The sequence below is a fragment of the Adiantum capillus-veneris genome, chromosome 14 (assembly GCF_014529385.1).
Source record: "Adiantum capillus-veneris isolate H3 chromosome 14, ASM1452938v2, whole genome shotgun sequence".
Lineage (NCBI taxonomy): Eukaryota > Viridiplantae > Streptophyta > Polypodiopsida > Polypodiales > Pteridaceae > Adiantum > Adiantum capillus-veneris.
This window is the reverse complement of record NC_140944.1, coordinates 142327252-142350722: the sequence shown is the minus strand read 5'-3', so window position 1 is coordinate 142350722 and position 23471 is coordinate 142327252. Positions and strand designations below refer to the sequence as shown.

The 23471-nt window shown below is 43.6% G+C and overlaps 2 protein-coding genes and 1 long non-coding RNA gene across 3 annotated transcripts in view; 2 read left to right on the top strand and 1 right to left on the bottom strand.

Annotated features, from left to right (window-relative positions):
• Positions 1-3190: 3190 nt before the first annotated feature.
• On the top strand, positions 3191-5656 carry LOC147443271 (uncharacterized). The gene is made up of 4 exons (XM_086529823.1): positions 3191-3952; positions 4056-4255; positions 4338-4606; positions 4695-5656. The coding sequence occupies exons 1-4, from the start codon at positions 3191-3193 to the stop codon at positions 5654-5656; spliced, it is 2193 nt and encodes a 730-aa protein (XP_086385949.1).
• A 360-nt stretch (positions 5657-6016) lies between these two features.
• LOC147443270 (uncharacterized) lies at positions 6017-8758 on the bottom strand. Its single transcript, XR_015190318.1, has 2 exons — positions 8395-8758; positions 6017-6741 (listed from the first exon to the last, which is right to left on the bottom strand). It is a non-coding gene; the product is annotated as an uncharacterized LOC147443270 (long non-coding RNA).
• Positions 8759-22797: 14039 nt separating this feature from the next.
• DER1 (DERLIN-1) overlaps positions 22798-23471 on the top strand; it is a 31548-nt gene continuing 30874 nt past the window's right edge. The window contains exon 1 of the mRNA XM_086529179.1: positions 22798-22952. Coding sequence (XP_086385305.1) covers positions 22936-22952 — 17 coding nt within the window. The 5' untranslated portion in view covers positions 22798-22935. The remainder of the gene's footprint in view (positions 22953-23471) is intronic.

Below are 23471 nucleotides of genomic sequence, written 5' to 3'. Positions count from 1 at the left end.
GATGGTGTGTGTACTTTTTGAAAACCGTGTCATATCCTTCAATTTTTCCTTCTCCATGCACGAAATCATTGACTTGCGACCATTGGATCATGGCTTGCCGCATAACCTTGTACTTCGAACGTTCATCTTGCACAAATATCCATTGCAATCCACCAGCATTGAATGGACCAAGAGGAGGGAATTGTACATTTTGAACCGCCATTGCTGGGGTTTTTTTTTTTTTTTTTTTGGGGGGGGGGGGGGGGGGAGTGGAGGATAGAGAGATGAATAAAGAGTAAAGAGTGATTGATAGTGAGAAATCACTATCAATAGAGGGATGGAAAGGGATTTAACAACCGGTATGGTTTATAGCTTTAATGGATGTGTAAAAAGGCAAGATAATCCTCAAGGGTGCAGTAGATATTAAATTCTTTTAAGAATCAAACTGTCCACATCACTAAAATGAGTATTATTGATGAACGAGAAAGGGCGGGCTATTTGTGTGTGTGTGTGTGTGTGTGTGTGTGTGTGAGAGAGAGAGAGAGAGAGATTGCTTGAAGTGTATTTGGACTCTTTATGTACTCTTCATTGAAAAACGTGTGTGTGTGTGTGTGTGTGTTTGTGTACTCTTCCATGAAGAATATGTGTGTGTGTGTGTGAGAGATTGCTTCCATCTGTGTGTACTCATTTAAAAATGTATGTGTTGAACAATGTGTGTGTGTGTGTGTGTGTGTGTGTGTCTCTCTGTGTGAGAGAGAGAGAGAGTGTGTTGAATAGTCCCGGCTTCCAACGTAACCAACTTGGCTTGGTGCCCAACTAATTAAACCTACTCCAGTGTGACGTTCCAAAACCCAGATAAATTTCCAAGGAAATAAAGTCATGTTGGCAGCTTGGCGGCCAAGGGGCCAGGGCCCAATCAGACTGTTGACCAAAGCGCGCCGAAAAGCTTGTTTTCAGTGCATGCACGACGTCGAGGAGACCCACTGAACGTCGGCAATGCCTGCCACGCTAGAAAGTGGTCGCCATGCTAGACAGAGCCCATGGCTAGCCACGACACTAAGTGACACATAACATTAAAGAGGGGGGGGTAAGGGGATCGATGGCGCGGAAGTGGATGCGGGGAGCCCGAGGCAGATTAAACCCGGACGCGTGGCAAGTCAACGCGAAAAAGAACCCGGGCGGCGACTCGATTTGAACCCAAAGCCTCGTCGCCCAGATTGTGACGCATGGGGTAACCATCCCACCCGCGCGCACATGTTGTAGCCATGGCCCGGGTTTTTGGGGTTTTATTATTAAAACATAAGCACTGCCCGGATTTAATCTGTGGCCGGGTTTAGTTTTTAAGTGCCCATCTATGGCTGCAACCTCTCCGATTTTCGTGCGTGCACTTCTCTGCCCTCGATCCCCTTACCCCCCCCCCCCCCCCTTTAATACTATGTGTTATTTAGTCCTGAGGGCGGGCTAGCCACAGTGGTTAGCACCCCGATAGTTATCATCGGCCATGCTTGTCTCTCATGATTACCCCAAGTGCGACATGCTCACTCACTCCACTCCACCTGTCCCATTTGACTTAGGGCCTACCACCTGGACTTCTTCTTTTTGCTTTACTTTGCCTACCCTTGCCTTTTCTAAAGCAAATCAGAGCGTATCTCCTAGGATTCTAGCTATTATAACCCAAAAAAACGGAACGTTTTGCCCACCTATTTTAGAACAAAGGAGAAGTTTTCCTTCAACAAAAAAAAAACATATTGTATAACAAGTGAAAGTGAAGAGTATACATACTTGCGTAAGGCCACATGCTTTCAAGATCCAAGCATAGGTGTTTGCATTTGGAGAAAGAACTAGTATGGCCGGCCACCTTCGGCCCTCTTTATCACGTGCATGGCAACCTCTCTCTCTCTCTCTTTGTCTCACGCAGTCGTCAGGGCTACATGCCACATTGGCCAAGTCAACCTTCTTGCTCCATTGTACTATTTTCTCAACGTCCAAAAATTTCATGGAAATTGCTAACCTCTTCCCTCATATTTGTGTGTAGTTGTGTGCTGCTCCCAATATCCCCTCCTTTGACATAGCCTTGCTTTCTACCTATGTCGAGCCTCAAATAGGCTTATGTGAATAGATAACTAATGACTATCGAGAGCAAGACCAAGATACATGTTCATTCAAGGCCCAGTTGTGGTGGATCTTGCCGTTGCCAACCACTGGCCTTATTAAGCAAACAATGCAAGCCTACAGTCTTTTGCACACGACCCATCCACCTTTGTCAGCTTGCAACATGTGCCCTTGGTGCGGCTCAGTCTAGAAATCGGACTCTGAGTCCAGGTGGCGTCCACGCAAGCTTGGCAACCACCTCCAGCATGGCATTGACCCAACTCCAGTGTCGCACTACGTCAGCAGAATGTACTTGATTCGCAAGCCGCTGCCGTCGCCTTCCAGCTTTGGACTGCTGCGTGGCTTATTATAATATATTACCTTAAAGGCCGTCCATTGTCCAAGCTAAAAAATGAAAATTGAATGAGCCTTTCTCATCGGGACTTAACTCTCCCCCCTCCCCTCCCCTCCCCAAAAAAAGTACACACACACACACACACATCTTGTTAGTGTTCATTGAGCACACAAAGCCTTGATTGAACATGCCCAAAATCAGAAAATTGAAATTTCCTCTATCACACACACACACACACACACACCTACTCAGACACAAGAAAGAAATCCCATTGTCAAAAATGGCTTAGTGAACCTTGGGTCTCCCTCTCTCTCTCTCCCTCCACATCCACCCTATGTGGATGTTGACGTGATTTGGAAGTGCCACTTCCGTCACTCCCAACCTCTCTCTCCCTCCACATCCACCCTATGTGGATGTTGACGTGATTTGGAAGTGCCAATTCCGTCACTCCCAACCTCTCGATCCAAGATGAATGTACAAATTCCTAACCCCGGTATCTTTAATTCTACATCACTACAATGGTTGCATATTTACAACAAGAAATCCAAGTATCGAATAATGCGTGAAGCTCAAATTCCGTGGTCGCGAGTGAATGATTTCGTAGTCGGCGAGGCAAAGTCAGAGGATTTTCCAACGTCTTTCAAGATTACCACGCACCATAGGCGTACACCGGAACAACTTAAACGCATCACTATCGACACATGGATTGAGCAAAAAGTGTAAGTGTATCTCCAACTTCAATCAACCTCTAATCACATTGTTATGATGGGTTATTGCAATACAATTAGGAAATCTTGTGTTCCTCATGATAGGTTTTGGTGTGCATTTGGTCCAAAGTCATCATCGTCACCACCTCATACACGAAAATGTGTGATAGATGGAGATGGTAACGAAGCATCCTCACAGGGTGCATCAAATAGCAAAAAGAAGAGGCGCCCACCACTTAATAAAGGCATGCTTTTGCGAGGTTGTCAATGTCACTTCCAAGTTAAGCGATTGGCAAACGAGCCAGATGTGGGCGTCATTTTGTACATTCATCCCTATCACACGAATGTTGATGATGAGGTATGCCATAGTTCTTCTCATGACGGTGATTCCTCAAAGTTCTCTCCTTGGATATCTATGCATAAGAAAGTTTGGATTGCAAACATGTTGTTTTGTGGATTCTCACCTCAACAAGTTATGGAAAAGCACATTCAAGCTATGCAAGCACTGCACACACAAACAACTATGGATCCTACGTACTCCATGGTTAGGGATGATTTTTTGAGCATAAAAGATGTCCTTAATATCGGCCAAAAGCTCTCCATTGATGAATATCAATGGCATGACAACGATGCTGAGAGTGTGAGAAGATGGTGCATGGAGAACAAGGGGAATATTTTTGTATACCAACATCAGGATGAAAAGAACTCCTTGGACTTTGTGTTAGGAATACAAACTCCATGGCAAAGAGAGATGTGTTTCAAACACGGCAATGCAAATCTCCTTGCAATGGATGCAACCTTCGGCACCAATAAATACAAGGTAGCATACCTTGTCTCCTGTGTTGTTTGGTTTTCCTCTCTTGCATCGCGTGCTTGTTTGTCATGATGGAAATTTCTCAAGCATGTCCTAATGTTTACTGCAGTTCAATCTCTACACTATCCTTGTGTTTGATAGCCATCGCAATGGTGTACCCATTGCATGGGTCCTAACAGCTTCAGCCACCTTTGAAAGCACTCGAACATGGTTGACATGCTTCAGGAACTCTATGCTTGACCACCACAAGTCTTGGGAGCCTGGAGCATGTATGGTTGATGATGCAGAGCAAGAGATAGCTGCTCTAAGGTATAGATCTTTATGGTTTATGTCATGAATGACTACGTTGGTGCATGCACTTACAAAAGTTAGTGGGTGTTTTGTTAAGCAGAGTTGTATTCCATCAACCTATTCTACTTTGTTTGTGGCATGTCAAACGGTGTTGGCTAAAACATCTTATTAGAAAGGTCAAGGATTGGCCAAAAAGAGCAGAGATGTTTCGGGCTTTGGGGGCAATTATGAATATGCAGGGTACATGTACATCGACAGAGGAGGTCACCAAGGAGGAAGCAAAGATAATGCTCGAGTCCTTCTACAACCAATATAGCCAAGAGAATGAATTCATCATGTACCTTAAGACATATTGGGAGTCCAAGATAGGTGAGACAATGCCATCACACATATCTCATGAATCCCTATGCTTATTCCATTGACTCTTAACCCTTTTTTTTAACCTCTCCTTGGACAGAAATGTGGGTGTGGGCAACACGCAATTTTCCTCATGTTGGACAAGATACAAATGGTTCCATCGAGGCATATCATGGGCAATTAAAGTCTAAGTTCCTTGGCTCCACAAAAAGGCTCGTGGCTCAGCGTGTAGATTGGCTCCTACACAAGCTCACCACTAGTTGCTTGCCCCACTATTGGTTCCTTCAACAATTGAAGGACAATGGATTCAGGCGCAACAATTCCATAGATATGGTTGTTGAGAACTCCTACCAACGGGCACTTCAGATACCGGATGGGCATGTCACCTTCGTGGATACCTCCAAAGGGGTGGCTTTGGTGGAAAGTATTTCGTCCCCTGGCCAAGGGTACACGGTATTCAACACCGATTGTGAATGGGCGTGTTGCACTTGTAAGTGGGCTGAACAAGGTAACATATGCAAGCATCAAATTAAGGTCATGCTAATGAGAGGAGACACCCAAGCGTCACTTGTGAAGCAATGCATGGACATGTACAAATCATGGCAATTAGGCAGGCAACCAAGAGGGAGAATGGAGGCCTTCTCTAGTGCGGAGTCCCCTCCTACTAGCGTGTGCGCACCCATGGAAGAAGGGGAGCACGAACACTTTGATTCTTCGACAACCCAAGTGAACATTCAACCACTTCGGCAAATCTTTGAGGAATTGTTAGTGACTGTGGGAGGAGACAAGGCACTCATTAAGGAAGCAAGCGATGGACTAAGGCGCACATTGGCCCATGTGAATTTAGTGAAGGCTCAACCTGACATGGAAGCATTTTCCACTATGGAGGATGGTTTTAGCAATACCTTGAAGAGGGCAAAGCCGTTTATTGAGAAAAGATCTTCTAGAAGACAGGAAAGGAGATCTGTGCATCCCTTTTCGAGGCCGGAAAAACAACGCAAAGTGTCTATGCAAGCTAAATTGGATAAGAAAGCCAAATCGGCAACACCAAATATTTTGTAGCATTTCATTATTGCAGTAATGCTTAAGTTGTGATGTTTGAGAGTTTCATTGTGCCCTTCTTGCAGTAATGCTTAAGTTGTACCATTCTTGAGTAATGCGTAGGTTGTGACTTTTGCTCATGAAAGATATGTATGAGTGATGAGAGAGAGAGAGAGAGAGAGAGAGAGAGAGAGAGAGAGACTTGAGTAATGCATAAGTTGAGACTTTTTTCCACGAAAGCTATGTATGTGTGATGTAGAGAGAGAGAGAGAGAGAGAGAGAGAGAGAGAGTCAAACAATACTCCAAACAACACCATGAATTAACAAAGGAAACAATTGTCTTTTGCCCATGGCAATGGAAGGAATCCCACATAGATTTAATACAAAGAAACATTAAATGGCACATGCATTCAATCTTGTAGATCGTCGGGGAGCCCCACCATCATTCTTTGGCACCTTTCTACAGTGCCTCTTGCCCTTGCTAGGTCCAGTTACGACATGGTGGTGAATGACATCCTTGCCGCCCTCGACATGAATGGAGTTGTCCACCCCTTCATCTACAAGCTGATTGTTTTCTTCCAAAGGTAGGTTCATGTCAGCAGCCTCGTGAAGCACATCTTCAGCAATAGGTAGCCCACCTTCAGGTCTTTGTGCGTGAGGAGGGGTGACCAAGTCAACTAACACCACCGAACATAATTGTCAAAGAAATGTGTAATGCACATCATACATGCAAGAAGAAGCTTGAAAAATATTTCAACTGTTACCTTCATCAATGGGTTGTTCTTCTCTCTTCCCTTTCTTGCACTCCATGTAACCGGCGATGAAGACATGGGCTAGCTTGGAGTTATGTGGAATGGATGGGTTGAAACAACGTAATGCACGCTTTGCTGAGTCTATGTCCATACTATCTCCGCTTGTAGTATGTTTCTTAGCAAGGCGTTGGTCGGGTATTTCCACAACGAGACCATGCTCTCTAGAGAGGTGGCGTACCATACGCTTCTTGCCCACTATGCCTACAATTCCTGGTCGTAGGTCAAGCATGCAGCGAGTTTGCAATAGAATATCTTTCGATTCAAGGTGGAATAAACAAGTTCCTTGTACTACACCTACACCAATTAAAAATCCGATGAATAAACCTTACACATGCATAAACCTTGGCTCATGAATAGACACACAAGGCTACCTAGGCCTACACATGCTAGAAGCTACATGGGCATAGACGTAAACATGATTATGCATGTGTACAATACGAACATGCATGTGCATAGGCGTAAACATGTGTCAGCGTACACATGCATAATCATGTGAGCATGCATAAACGTACACGTCCATAATCATGTGTATAATATGAAAATGCATAAACCTTGGCTCATGAATAGACACATAAGGCTAGCTAGGCCTACACATGCTTGAACCTACATGGGCATAGACTTAAACATGCATAAACTTGAGCGTGCATAATCATGTGTACAGTACAAGCAAGCATTGTGCATAGGCGTAAACATGTGTAGGCATACACATGCAGAAACAGACATGCATAATCATGTGAGCATGCATAAACATAGAAGTGCATAAACGTGCATAATCATGTGTACAATATGGACATGCATAAACCTTGGCTCATGAATAGACACACAAGTCTAGCTAGGCCTACACATGCTTAAACCTACATAGGAGTAGACTTAAACATGCATAAACTTAAACATGTATAATCATGTGTACAGTACGAACATGCATGTGCATACGTGTAAACATGTGTAAGAGGATGATCCACATGCAGAAACAAACATGCATAATCATGTGAACATGCATAAACAGACGTGCATAAACATGTGTACAGTATGAACATGCATGTGGGTAGGCGTAAACATGTTTAAGCATACACATGCATAAACATAGACGTGCATATTCATGTGAACATGCATATTTGAGCAAACCTACACATGCATACACGTGCACAAACATCATCGTGCATCGACACTCACACACATTATGAGCATGCATATTTGAACAAACCTAAAATGCATGTTCTTGCATAATGCATGCACGATGATCATGCATACTTAAGAATGTATATGCTTGTGTATATTGGACCTAAAAATGCGTAAACATACACGTGCATAAATATACAATGTGCATAGACGCATGCATACACAATGAGCATACGTAAACGCATCACTTACACATGCTTGTGCAAGGTTGATGAATATTTATGCACATAGTATGAGCGAAGTTTATGTGTATGTATGATTATGCAACTCTATGTTTAAGCATGAATACGCGTGTACATGTGTGCGTTGTTGCACATGCAAAACCTCTAACCGTTTTGGGTCTCATAAGCTATTGCATTTTGAAGACTTTATGAGATGAAGTTAGTTAGTCCACATCACAAGACAATTCCACCATTAGAAAATGTTAACAGAATAATACAAATCATCTCAAGCCTAACACAATAATACAATTCATCTCAAGCCACCTTGGCCTTTGAAGACGTTAACATATCATTTCATTTCATCTCTCTCTCTCTCTCACACACACACACACACACACACAACATGTGTTGTACACGCCCAATTTGGCTCTTAACTTTATCACAAAGCAATTAAGCAAAGCCGTTAGGCAGGCCTGTTGAAGTCTTAAGTTAACATTTCATTCATCCCTCTCTCGTCCTCTCTCTCTCTCTCTCTCTCACACACACACACATTCCCACATCCACAATAATCCACACCATTTCATCTCTCAATAATCTCTTATATTACCTCATTGGTCTCCCTTCGAACGTAGAACTTGCCCAGCCTACGAGCTCTCACAATAGCATCACTTGCATCGATCTTCGACATAGCCGCTCTCCTCATGTTGCATGAGCCGGGCGTCCCAACCGCCTGTGGAGCCGGTGTTCGGAGTGCACCATGCGTCGATGGAGTCACGCACAATTGCAAGCACGAGGAACTTGGTGTCGCACGGTTAGAGTTCTCGGGCTTCACATAGGCTGCCATGACACCGTCGATGAGAGCTTTGAGAGAGAGACTTTGAGAGAGAGAGGGAGAGAGAGAGAGAGTCTCGATGGGCTACAGGAAACAGCAAGACGAAGGGGGCTCTGAGAATTCTTGAAGCGGACGACGACGTTCTCTGGCTGAACAAGAGAGAGAGAGAGAGAGAGAGAGAGAGGGGGGGGGCGCCTGACCACAAAGGCTTGAATGCCTTTTGCATGAATAAACGGCAGGGGGGCAGGGGCGTGGGGTCGTCAGCTACAACCGGCTTTTTTTTCAGCTTGCCAACCGGACCTGGATCCACCTAGGCTGGGACATGGCTGCCACCTGCACTGAGAGTCCAATTTCTAGGAAAAGCGCCATTAGTGCTACCTATCTTATACTGCCCTTCTCTCGTGTGCTACCATCGCCAGGCAATCTAGCATTACCAAACTCTTGTGCCCTTGAGGGGCCAATCGCCACCACATTTTTCCCATTTTTCAACAGGTGGCACGAACTCAAGAATAAAGGGGTAAACGTATAGCAGCTAGATAGGCTTGAGTGAGCTAGCGCTAGCATCAATAGCCTCCCAAATGCACGTGTGTATGTGTGCACATGTGTTTGTCCCTGCGGGTTGCAATGGCTCGATTCAAGAACACCTTCTTGCCACACATGCATCCACTGCCACAGCTGCAGTTAGAACCGCTCCCGCACAAAGACATGAATACGCAGGAGGCGGAGGTGTTCAACTCTCTCTCTCTCTCTCTCTCTCTCTCTCTCTCAAAAAGGCTCTAGAGAAGAATATCCACAATGTCGTCTTCACCTGCCCGTAGCATCAAAACAGACAGCTTGATGGCCTTGCAGCACCATGAAGAGAAAGGGGGATCAGAGAGAGATTACGTACATTGAGAGTACATGATCAATCAATTAAAGAGTACATTTGTGGGAGTTTTTTGTTGATGTACTCTGAGCAAGAACGCCCCTTGGGCTCCTACAATGCCACCGCACTTCACCTTATTTTGGGTTGCATATGTGTAGTTGACTCATGCTGCCTACCGGCCGCTGAAGGAAAGCTGGGCACATGCGAGCCTGGAAGTGGCTCACCTATATTCTCGGCTGGCGCTCTCGCTATGTTCTTGGAGGTCTGCCGCTTGCAAAAGCCGGAGCTTGTTAACATCGTAGAGAGAGAGAGCGTTGGGAGAAAGAGATTGCTCATAAGTATAGAGTTCTGCCCATGAGAGAGAGAGAGAGAATGGAGCTTGAGTCTGACACAGTTCTCTCCATCACTAATGTTGTAATTGAATATAGCAATAGCAGTGCATCGTTGCAGCCTGTTCTTGGTTGTGGTTACCCTACATGATCAACATGAGCACATCCCCAACACCTTACTCTGTTCGTGATGCCACTGATGAAGAAGCCATGAAACCTTCTGTATGTGAAATCATAATCAATGTATAGTCTCTATCTTCTTCTCTATTAATTGATGATCACAGGGTATTGTAATGTGCTCTCTCTCTCTCTCTCTCTCTTCTCAGCTTTGCGACAGACCCAGCTAGTCCAAATGATGCAGATCCATAAACACAAATGCATGAAAATAGAAGAAGAACTTCTAGGGTTAGCGGATGTGAGACGGGGCATAGGTGTTGGCATGGGATCAGGTGCCGGCCAGGAGAAACCAAAGCAGGTTCGACACAGCTGGAAGAAATCTTTCCAACTTGTTGATGTCTGTCCCAACTCCCCAGCCCTCAATCTCTCTTTGCTTTTGTTAAATAGGCCCGTCTCAACTATTCATGCGTTGCTTCCATTGTGCTCCGAGGAGGATCCATATCTCCCAGTTTCTCGGGTTGCGGGGCAAACACTGTCGAGCTCTGTGGGCAGTGGGTACTGAGTACCTTGGGCTGCGGGGTCGAGCTAGCGTGCAAAAACGAGGGTTGAGAACTTGAGACTCAAGAGTAGCGGGTTTGTTCCATTGTGGCTGCATGGATATGCAACCATGTGGATCACAAACCTGCGCGCGTTTTTTTATTAGAAAACCTACGCTCAGCCTGCTCGATGCATATTACCTGCAACTCGAGGGGAAGCTTGCCAGCATGCATTTGGTGAGCACTGACCTGTGCCTGCCACCACTGCCACGTTGGCCAAAAGGAAGAGGAAGGGTAACGGGTTAGGCTGCTGTCACACCAAGGCAGCGGACTGGAGTGACCTGGCTGAGCTTGGGCGGCACATCAAGGAGGAGAGAAACCTCTTCTACCGGAGCCCCTGTCACACAGTACCAGCGGACAACACGAGCTGTCAAACCTCTTCGCGAATCAATTGCAGGCTGAGAAGCTTGGGCGAGGTACGGGCATTCTTGACCCCTCGGACGAACTCCTTGTTCTGGCGCCCGTGAGGTGGACTGCCAACTCAGCTCCGAGTTGGAGTGGATACCGCCTTGTGTGACATGAAAAAGGCCTGGCGGACCTTTTCATTGGCCCACATCAGCAGCACACACGTCCATCCGGACATGTGTGACACAGTTAATAGAAAGGCTCCATAGAAAGGGAGCCGGCATGTGCAGCCATGTGGAGGTTGACCTTCTCTTTTTAATATAGATATATAAGATAAGATGTACCTTCAGGACTAGTTAAAACAACCCAGAGCTTTTTTGCAATAGCCATGTTGGGTATACCCTCCGATGAACGCGTTCAAAGTGAAGACATCCTAGAGAAGATGCTCATCAAGAACTTTTTTTGCTTTCATAATTCATAAGGGCATGACATCATATTTGGCATACGTATCAACCAAAAGAAACAATATGTTCCTCCAACTGCCACTAAGTAGCTATCTCATCATAAATTCTCCATCCATGTGAACATCTTTCTTAAGGCCATAGGCCTTGAAGGTACAAGTGATTGCATCTGGAAAGAGGCCTATCTTTGGCAAACATCCCACAGCTTCAAGTATCACACCAACATCACACTTTTCATCTTCACACAAGGTTCAGCGTTGAGGCTTGTAAAGTGGCAAGATGAAAGGGAACACAAATTTTTTAGCAGCTTCATCGCACTAAGAGGATAGCCTCTGAACCAAAAAAACACTGGCATTGTGCTATAAAGTTGGTAAAAACATTTTCTCCACATTGTCAACGACTTTGTGCCTATCTTCAACTTGAATATGCAAATATTCCTTATATGCATCACATCTTGCATGCACTAGGATTGAGTCATCACAAGCGCCTTCTGTCAGATTTGGTAGGAGGTTGCCTTCTTTTGCATCTTTGTCCGTAGCTTTCAAGCATGTTGAGGATTGTAGAGGTATCATGTCATCTTCATCTCCATTAACCTAGAGATTTTTGGCTATAGTCATGTTGGGTTTCCATTCAACACGTTCCAAATAAACATATCTCGGAGTAATTTTTTGTGCTTTCATTAGGACACAATATTTGGCATATATACTTAAAGCAACATGTTTCTTCAATCGCCACCTAGTAGCCATCTCATCATAAATTCTCTCATTTGTGTGAACGTCTTAATAAGGCCATAGACCTTGAAGTTGCAAGTGAAAGTGATTGCAAGTGGAGAGAGGCCTTTTCTTCAACACCCAGAGCTTCAAGTTTTACTCGACAAGGGAAAGCCTTCATCACGCTCATCTCTATGACTAGGCAAAAGCCTACCTTCCCCTTCATTCTTCGCGTGCACCTTCGCAAGTATGCTAAGGATTGCAGAGGTAGATTTCCATCTTTATCTCCATTAAGGTTGGGCATGCACTAGCCCTTTTCATAGTCTCCTTGCCTTGACAAGGGAAAGCCTTCACCATTTCCATTTTTGTCACTAGGCAAGAGGTTACCTTCTTCTTCATCTTTATATGTAGCTTTCAAGCATGATGAAGATTGCGGAGGTTATTGCTACCATCTTCATAGGCTCCATTAAGGTTGGGCACGCACTAGCCCTCTTCATCATTTCCTTGACTTAGCAAGGGAAAGCCTTTGTCATTTCCATCTCCATGACTAGGCTGGAGGGAGCATTGAATATGGTCTTTATGCCCACACTCTTCTCCTCTTCTTATAGTTGGGGGGATGCATGAATTGGGGACATCAAACATTTATTCTTTGAATTCAGGCACAATTGATGGAAACATTTCATACTTGTATGCGCTCTCCGTGTACAAATGATAACACTTTCCTAATCTTGTTCTACATTGTCGCCTTGCTCTTTGCTTTGTAGAAGCTTGAGAAATAAGTGTGATGCATCACAAGTGAATCTAACCCATGCTTGGGATTATAGACATTCTGCTTAGGATCTACAACATAGAAGATTCCATCAATGGTTAAAGATGCCTCTACAATGTTGGTTGCAAACACCACTTTCCTTGTTCCTAGTAGTGTTCGTTCAAAAATTATTGTCTTCATTTCACTAGGAAGGGCACTATAAGTTGGGAGTTTAATCAACATTGGAACCTTGGGACCCAACCCCATCATTCACTCTTACAAGATCTTGCATGCTATAAAATTTCTTCTTATGTTAAATAAAGAAGGATATCACCTTCTAGATTAGTTAAATGTATCCACAAAAGCATTCCATCTGTCATATATTTGGTCACTGTCTTAGGCCCTATGCAATCCTCAAATCTAATCACATAACCAACCTATGGAGCAAGTTTACAACCAAATTCTTGAGCATGTCTCTTGGCTACAAAGAGTGCAACCACTCTTTGAGATTGTATGCAACCAATCTTTCCTTTTGTTGTGTACTCACTTTTGTTGGATTTTGTGTGGCTTATGATGTTTTTACAACTCTAATTTCTCACACATCTCTCCTCTATCAAATTTCACTTGATTTTTGCTTGAGAAATTTACGGTGCCATGTTGATGCTTTGAGCGATTGAGTTGGCAAAAATTGCTCAACTGCTTTCCGTGTAATGAAGCTGTTGTAAGATAAAGGTAGAAGCACTAAATCAACACAAAGAAATATTTTGATTGAAAAGGATTAAAGTATTAAAACACCCATCAATTGAGCATGTATACCAATTGTAATTGACAAAAGAAAAATAAAACCCTAAACAAAACCCAAATAGGGTAAAGAGGCTATTAGGGAGACATCTCACTTTATCTTACAACAACACTCTTGGCTATGGGATGCAAATCCAACCAAGAGTCATGCTTCAATGCTTAAGCTTGCCATCTCCTCCATCTATATTACTATGCTATTATGTATGCTAGCAACACTACAAGAGGTTGTGTGCTCTTGTGACGCTGTAAGCGACGGAAATACACTGGGTTTTTATAACCCCCGGCATCGCTAAAACTGTCGCTAATAGCGTCGCTATATGCGTCGCTATAGGCATCGCTATATAGAGACGCTCATAGCGACGTTTACACAGAAGTCTATAGCGACGCTACAGAGCCATAAATAGCGACACCCGAGAGAAAAAAAATTTGGTGACAGGGCATTGAATGCCCTGCCACCCATCAACCATATTGTACTTGATTCACTTTTTTAAAAAAGTGCAAGGGTAGATAATAGACCCAAAATAGTCACCCACAAGACGCATTGTTTGCAAAATTGACAAGCGTAAAATTGACAATTGTACACATCATAGGCAAAATGAATTGATTGGCAAATGTAATAATGACAATTGTACAACATCATAGGCATAAAGAATTGATTGGCAAAATGAACTGCGGTGACAAATGTAATAATATACATGGTTCAAAAAGACGTATAAAATCCGTCTCATGATACATAAGCTATGAGAAACCCTAAACTAATACTATCTAGCTACAGCTAAACTGACGTTGTCTAGTCAGACGTCTCATCGCGTCCAAGCGGCGTATCTGTCGGATTCTGCAAAAAAAGACAATAAGACAGCTTTCAGTAAGTATAAACATATAACGACATTTATAAAACAATACAAAAAATAGAAAAGAGTAAACCCTAATACTAACCATGCCGCCGCGAGAACTGAGAATGTCCATCAGGGCGTTTAAGCCCTTCCTGCCTGCGTACTCGCGCTCGTACGGTGTGGGATCACGTCCTGTCATCGACCACTGTCAAAACATACAAAGATTTCATTATGTTAGAATTAAAAAACTCATAAACCCTAAACTATCGAACATAAAGAGCAATGCGAAAACACTTACAAAATCGGCCTCAAATGATGCCCATCCACCGCTCCCCAAGTGGTGCGAGCTCCCTGCCTCTACTCGCGCTCTGGCTGCATCCTTTTGTTGCTTCCACTTGTCGGGATTCTCGCGTGTTGCTTTCTTCGCATTCTTCCAATCTTCTTTGGCCAACCAATCTGGCCTGTTCCACCCATGCTTGATTGCTTTTTGCACTTCGGAACGCTTGTGTTTGCAGTATTCGCGCATTCGAATCTTCATCAGGTCTTCATTGAAGCGCTGATCCCGTGTTGGAACGGGAAACTCATCATGAAGTATGCTGATGACTCTGTTTTTTAAATCACTTGGTACTTCACTCCATTTGTTTAGTATGTAGTGTCTAAACAGCTGAGAGCAAAGACCACGCATGCGCGAGATCACCTTCTTGCCGTCATTATCCATGATGATGCCGCCGCTGAAGTCGACGGAGTAAGGTAAGCCCTCTGGCCGGTGACGCGTGAACCTGGGTGTCCCGGCAGGGGTCTCTAGCGGCGTGTCGATGGGGGTACGGACGTCAGGTGTCTCCACCGGCGTCTGGGCCCCGAAGCGAGGAGTGTCGAGTGGGGTGGCTCCTGGCGGAGTAGGTAGAGGTGTGTAGCTGCTAGGAACAGTCAGCCGCGCAAAATCTGGCGTAGATGGCGATGCTGTGGCTGGTGTGGGGGCGGGCAAAGAAGGGGAGGGTAAAGAGCCTCGTCAAACACGAGGCGGTGTGGAGGCATCGGCGGCGGAATCCCCACAACAACCGCCACCGCCACCACTAGAGCGCCGGTGTCTAGACGAGTGTGAAGCTCGTCTCGTCGACGCCGAAGCTTCGGAGCGCGCCGAATGCTCCGAAAGAGAGGGAGATGCGGATGGAGTAGGAACGCGCGATGATGCGCCAGAGCGATGACGCTCCACGTACCACTGTCTCTGCTGCGGTGACAAAGAAGAAAGAAACTCCTCATCATCCATACCTGCATTAAACACACGAATATTTAAACTTAATATTGAATGAATAGAGTAGACAATGACGCAAAGACCATTAAATACAATGACGTAATGACGCATATAAATACAATGACGGAATGAATTGAGTGATAGAAGAGGCAAGTCGAAAACTCAGAATTTTCAATCAAAAGATGTGAGCGCGAGTAGAAAAGAGCGTTATACACCATGGAAGGTACTTAGAGAGCCAGAGCTTTTACAACACGGAGCAAAATTGTTCAAATACAATATTTGTGGCTTTAAGAGATCTCTCTCTCATCCTCGCATAACTCAGCATAACTTCCTATATCTATATAGAGCTCTCCGTTTAAATACATATCCTCTGTTTCATTTTGTAGCTCCTTTGCATGCACCCCATATAGAGTAGTAGCATCTTGATGCTCGTCTGGCACCACCGCAGCGGCTTCAGATTGAGCATCTTCTCTGATCTCCTCCATTGATGCCGTTGTGATTGGCACGTGGTAGCCTTCATACGTCCTTGCACTACGAGGGGCTACCTCTATGACGTACCACCAGTTTGATGTAGACTTTGTAGGATGAAATATTACCTGCCAGAGCCACATAACTTACATGAGAGCTTTCAAGCACATAACTTGTAAAAGGGGGATGTTAACTATTTACATACTTACTTGTTCACAATGCTCGAGTAGTACAAAAGTGTCTCTTAGGTCAGTCCATTTCTTAGTAGAATCCACCTCAAGAAAACCAGACTCTCCTCTACGCACAGTAGCGTTGCGACCCTCCATGATTATCTTGAACCATTGCACGTCGAACAAGTCGACAAAAAATCCTCTGTAATCGATCCTCAAAATCTCTTGTAGCGTGCCGAAGTAAGTGAGTTCCGCCACCACAGGATCTGCATCAGAGGAACGTCGTCGACTAGACTGTTCAAATTTTGCCATGATTCCACAATCTTGAGTAAAACGCTTTTTGTCGATCCGTTCCACCCTAAAATGTCGACCTTTACACCATGCTGCTGTGTATGAATTATACTACAACGAACAAAGATTATGAGTGGCCGTTCAAACGTTTAGAAATAAAGTCACTAGCTAGTCGTACATTGCAAACTTACCTTGGTCGCACAACCCCGAGAGTACTCCCACTCTTCCTCAGTCACTTCGTCACCGCATTGTTACCCTCCGGACGTGTCTTTTGACGCACATATCCCTTAAGCGTTTTCATGAAACGTTCTAAGAAGAACATCCATTTGGAATGAACTATGCCAGCTATTTCCACCTCATCAACTATGTGAACAAGAAGATGCACCTGAATGGTTAGCATGGTAGTAGGAAAATGATTCTCAAACATGCACACAAGCTCCGCAGCATTTAGTTTGGCGAATGGTATGGAGTCTACGTTGATCTCCTTTTGTGAGATCCATTGCACCAGCTTTGCAAGTTTGTAGATTGTGTTACGGATGTCGAGAGACAAACATCCCTCAATGGCAACCGGTAAAATAAACTGTAAAGTATGTGCAGCAATGATATTAAAGTCCATATTTTATGCAATGATATTAAAGTCCACTATGAACGTACCTGATACATTTTATGCCAATCGTGTGACTTCAAACCGGTAAGCTTTCCTTCTTTAGTAAAACACGTTCGGAGCGAGTGCATTACGCCAGTGGGGGTCCGCAAAGATCGAATGGTCTCTTTTACTTTGCGTTCTTGGGCTCCTGTGAAAATCCATGGTGCTTTAGGAAGTTTTATCGATCCACTAGACGCTGTTTGCGGCCAATATTGCTCCATACGATCCACATTTCTAAGGTCAACTCTGGCTCCCAAAGTATCTTTCTTGCCGGTCAGATGGTCCCATAGTAGATTACCCACATTCTTGAATATGTGCATTGGATCGAGCAAGTGATTGATCATGAGTCGGGGCCAGTATGGTAACTCGTACCATAGAGATAGTCTCTTCATCCCTGGAGGCAATCCGTCATCGCACATCTCCTTCTGCTCTAACCATGCTTGTGCAGACATCCTTGGTGGCTCTCTTCCCAAAAAGCCGTCGCGTAACACATGATTCTCTGGAAGATACGCTTGATGACCTTCGTAGATTTGCTTCTTCAGTGAGGGCGCCCTACGTGCATTCAGTCTAGGTCCACATGTGACACATGCTCTGTATCCGCTTGTTTGAAGCCCTGCACGTATACACATGATAATAGATCAACTATGGGAAAAAACAAGATTTACAGTGTCTGAGTGAGGAGTGTCAATAGATCACCTGAGCATTCTGTTAGCCCGGGATAGTCATGCATGGTCCACATTAGAATGCCTCTGATCAAAGCATTCCGTCGTCCTGTGTGTCGGCTCATATCCACCACCTCTATGCCAATCCACAATTGTTGTAGCTCTTCCAATAGTGGACGAAGATACACATCCATATTCTCCACTTTATATCGCCCTGGCACAATCAAGCTTAGCCATAGGTGCCCCTTCTTCGTAGTCAACCACGGGGGAATGTTGTTGTTGACGATGACAACGGGCCATACACTGTAAGATGTTGATCTTTGACCAAATGGATTTACGCCATCCATAGCCAGGCCTAAGCGCAAATTTCGAGCTTCCCTGGCAAAATCCGACCATGTTCCATCTATATGTTTCCAGGCTGCGCAATCTGCAGGAATTCGTAGCACACCATCCGAAGATTTATTCTCCTCATGCCATGATGCTAGGGCGGCCATGGACTTACATTCGAAGAAATGCTTGATGCGAGGAAGCAGAGGAAAATGTCGCAAAACCTTTTGTGGAATTTTTGTCCCGTGGAGATCTACTCGATATCTTTCGGAATCACATTTCGGACACTTCTCCATGTCTATGTATTCCCCTCTGAAAAGAATGCAGTCATTAGGACAAGCGTGGATAGAATTGTAATCCATCCCCAAGTTTCGCAAAATCTTTCTTGCTTCATCTCGGGAATCTGGCATCACATTGTCAGCTGGTAGTATGTGCTCTTTAAGCAATCTACACAACATAAAAATACGATACAGTCATGTAAAAATCTATCAGATCATTATACATTTAGAGTTTTATTAAAGTAAACTAATTGTAATAGATCACCTGAAAAGCGCTGTGACGCTAGTGTCACTCCATCCAAACTTTGCCTGCATGTTGAGAAGAACCAGGAGTGCTTTCAATCTAAACATACGGGCTCCATTATACAATGGCGTATCGGCTTCACTTTTCATATCATCATAGATAAGCCTTTCTGAATCCATGATCGTCTCGATCATTTCATCAATCTCGGGCTCAAACATTGCCTCGTTGGGAATGTGCTCTGCATGATCATCCCCCGAGCTGTCAAAGGCTACATCTTGTGGCCTCACATATGCTACTTGACCAAAGCGCCTGCGAACACGTCTATTGGGTTGCAAGATTGCTGCTTGTTGGCCAGCGTCAGAGTCCGACGAGTTATAATTGGCAACAACTCGATCTATAATAGATGGATCGAACTCGCCAAATTCGCGAACGTGCTGCAAAGAAACGCGTCTTGTCCGTCGCACAGCATGCTTGCATTGATTACAAGGACATAAGACCCTCGTTGAGAGATAGGTGTTTCGGTTGGACGGTCCCACATCCTCGTCACTACTCATAATGAGGATAAAAATCTTATAACCTGGACAACAAATTTAATATTCTATTGGCATTCTTCATCTTATCTCTCTCTCTCTCTCTCTCTCTCTCTCTCTCTCTCTCTCTCTCTCTCTCTCTCTACCTCACATTCTCTAGTCATGTCCAATCCCCGCACACCTCGGTCTAGAGGTGCACGGAGATCAGAACCACAGGGTTATAATTTCGTCTTTATTGGTCAATACCTATATTTGTGGGTACAAGAAATCTACAGACCCACGTCTACATGATACTGCATGTAGTGGACAAAACCCCTTTGCCTCTTCTCTAGCTGTAGCACTTCACAGCATCTTAACATCTTTTCACAGTAGATCTTTTCACTGTTCGTCTAACTCTAAACCCTAAACCGTAAGTAATTCTTGCGTGGACTCGATCTAACGTAAATAAGCGTAAATCTAAATAAACGTAAATCTAACTAAAAATAAACCTAAATCTAATTTAACGTAAGTCTACATCTAACCTAATCTTTAACATCTTTTGGGATAGTTTCCTACGACGTTAAAACTCTCTTCTTTTTGTGTGTGTGTGTGTGTGTGTGGGTAAACCTAAATAAACCTAAGTCTAATCTAATATAACATAAATCTAAATCTAACGTAAATTATGTTATATTAAAAACAAAGAACTAAACTAACAGGGATTATAAGAACCTTAAAACTGATTTAACACATAATTTTTCACATAACTCGGCAAGAGTTGGCATTCTCATCACTAAAGATGTGAGAGTTAACTTCCGGCGGTGATGCTGCCTCATCTCCATCCACATCTGACGACAGCAATTGGCCCTTTGGACCGTTCTTGCTCTTGTTACTAACTTTGAAGTTGCTGTTGAATGACTGGAGGTTGTCTAGATGGTCATTGTCGGGGATGTAGTGACTCTTGCCGCCCTGAAGATCCACCTTCTTCCCTATCTTTTGAAGACATTTCACCAGTACTTTTGGATCGACGGAGCCCACCATGAGTGAAGGCAGCAATACCCTATATTCCATTGAGGGCTTTCTTCACCCGCTTCATGCAGGCATCGCAGTCTATGGAGACCTAAATCTAATCTAATATAACGTAAATCTAAATCTAGCATAAATAAACGTAAATCTAATTAAAAATAAACCTAAATCTAATCTAATTTAACTTAAATAAACCTAAATCTAATTTAACGTAAGTCCACATCTAACCTAATTTTGAACGTCTTTTAGGATAGTTTCCTACGACGTTATAACTCTCTTCTTCTTGTGTGTGTGCGCGTGTGTGGATGTGTGTGCCAATAAAAAGAGATAAATGGTATAACCTTTCTATCACCCATGCCAAGTATGATAGATTGGTTATGCCATTTCCCTCTTGAATAATAGGTCTTGAGTTCAACTCCTCCTCGGCTAGATCTTTAGGTCTTTTAATTTTAATTAGTTTCCTACGACGTTAAATTAGTTTCTCTCTCTTTTTCTCTCAATGTGTGTGCGTTTTTTTGTTTATGCATGTTTTCTCTCTCTTTTCCTCTTTCAATGTGTGCATTTTTTGTTTATGCATGTTCTCTCTCTCTTTTCCTCTCTCAATGTGTGCGTTTTTTGTTTATGCATGCTCTCTCTCTCTCTTTTCCTCTCTCAATGTGTGTGTGCATTCTTTGTTTATGTATGTGTGTGTGCGTTTTTGTTTATGTTTGTACTCTCTCTCTCTCTCTCTCTCAAAAACACTATGTGTGTGTGTGAGAGAGAGAAAGAGAGAGAGGGAGAGAGAAAGAGGGGAAGGGAACATGAGAGTGAGGAGAGGGAAGGAGCATACCTGGCTCTCCTTCCTCTCCTCGTGTGTGTGTGTGTGTGTGTGTGTGTGGAGAAGAAAGAGAGAGAGAGAGAGAGAGAGAGAGAGAGAGAGAGAGGGAGAGCGTTACCTGCTCCTTGCTTGAGGGCGCCGAAAAACTCAGATCTGAGATCTGAGTTTTTGGGCGCTCTCTGTTATTTTTTTAGCCCAGTCGGCGTCGCTATGAGCGTCGCAAATATGAATAGCCTCTTGTGGTGCAAGAAGAGTGATGATAAGTGAGGAACTATTTCTTTCTCCTATGGAATGTTTCTTCTTCCTCTTCCCTACCACCCTCATTCCCCGCTAGCTCTCTCTACCTTCGAAGGTGTTTGAGGCCTTGGGACGGAGGCTTGGGATAGTTAATGCTTTCTACAAAGTTTTCCATCTTCATTGCATCACCTAGGTTACAAGGAACACAAAGATTGTATTGTACCAAGTCTCTCTTGATGGGAGAAACTATAATACAAATGCCTATTGGAGGGGGGACCGGCTCCGTATGAATCCGGTTCTCAACTATTGTTATGTTCTCTAAACTCTCTCTCTTGCAAAAGTATTGTTCATGCCAAGTTAACTAAATACCATGTTTATGTTGCTACCATCAATTAAGTTCATCCACTATGCTCGCAAAGTAATCTCACAAAAGTGCTTCATCTAATTTCCTAATTCTGCTACTCTCAAAGTTCATAGGCCATTTCCATTACATCATTAATACATTTATTTTCAAAAAATCTTTTATTCTGTTGTGAAAAAAAGTGCTTCAAAATGTAGTGTCATTTTCTTGTTTTCTCTCTCACAAAGCAACCTATTATTATGAAATTATTTTCAATAGCCTTTATGAATGCCATAGTGAACTTTCACCTTGTTATTTGCTTGTTTGATGTATGCATGTTGTGCTTTGTGAATTTCTTGTTTTGCTTGCTCCAAGATATGAATGTGTTGTCGAGCGATTTGACCAGTATATGGTACTTAATGAGAAATGTGAGACAAAGGAGTAGGCAACGAGTACCAATTTGAAACGGTGATTCTCACATGGATGAATGAAGAGTATTGTGTATGCCAATTGTAGCAAGTGGATGTATGTAACCCAAGTTCGTGGTCTCTCATGAGTGTATGTTTGTAAAATATCTAGAATGATGCTATTGGTTGCTTTGGTTTGTCCATTAGCTTCCGGATGAAATGTAGAAGTGAAGTCTATTTGAGTGCTTATACTTGTGAAAAGTGTCATCCAAAAATAAAAATGATTGTTTTTTACTTAAACTCTAAGAATAGTAAGTAAAAGAGAGTTCTATTTACATTGCTTCTTTTGAATGGTTTTTGAGAATAAAACATAAGCAAAACTGATAAGATGTCCAAAAATAGTATAAATGATAACACCAAGAAAGAGATGTGCCACACTAAAGCTTGCATTTTTATGCACTTTAATATTTTAAAATTGTGACAATCGATAACAATTTCCAAGGGTAACAAAATATATTTCTTTTACATGTGAAAACAACGCGCTCCAAAAGGCTGAGAGAGAGAGAGAGAGCGCGCAATAGACTCTCGAAACATCGAAGGTGCGTGGAATAGGTGTCATCGACAATGCTTCAATCTTGGACACACTTAACAAGCACCCCATAATTAACCAACAAAAACAATTTTAAGTGTCGTGCATATCGAGACCCTGCGAGAAGGATCGGGGCCGTTTATAAAAGATCCGGCGGTGGGAGTTGCTTCAGTCGACGTGGCTGTCTTGGAGTTTAAGAGAAGCTCCCAGCCTCCCAGTGAAGTCTGCTGTAGTCGCTTTGACAAGCAATCATGTCGTCTCCGGCCGAGTAAGCTCATCTCTCTCTCCCTCTCTCTCTCTCACACACACACACGCACGCACGCACGCATTGCTTGCATATGAGTCTTGCTTTCTGTTTGCGAAAAACTAGCAGGGTTGAAAACAAACGGAATCATTATACAGACAACAAACATGATTCTGCAGACATCCACTGGTCAGAAATCACAGATCCACGGTTTCCGTCTTGTCATTTATATGTATCCTATGCAATGCCTCGGCCCTCACCTTGATGCATTAACGGGAAGAAAATGTAATTTTGAAGGATTTCACAGGGCGAAGCCAGAATCACAACTTGGAGTCATGTGGGTCTTCAGTCAGCCTTTGCAAGTAAAGGCTGGGTGTCTAAATACAACATAAGTGTTGTCAACATGCCTCAATTTATAGACTCTTGTTTTGAATGGGCAGGAGTGACTAAAGGAATGAAGAGAGGAGAGCCTAGAGAGAGAGAGAGAGAGAGAGAGAGAGAGAGAGAGAGGAACTGTTAACGTCTGCGAAAGGCCTCAAAGAC

Excerpts from the sequence above, each read along its gene's own strand:
- LOC147443271 (XM_086529823.1), top strand. The coding sequence starts at position 3,191 with ATGGGTTATTGCAATACAATTAGGAAATCTTGTGTTCCTCATGATAGG. Across the intron at positions 3,953-4,055 it reads TCGGCACCAATAAATACAAG|TTCAATCTCTACACTATCCT; the intron begins GTAGCATACCTT and ends TGTTTACTGCAG. Across the intron at positions 4,256-4,337 it reads CAAGAGATAGCTGCTCTAAG|AGTTGTATTCCATCAACCTA; the intron begins GTATAGATCTTT and ends TTTGTTAAGCAG.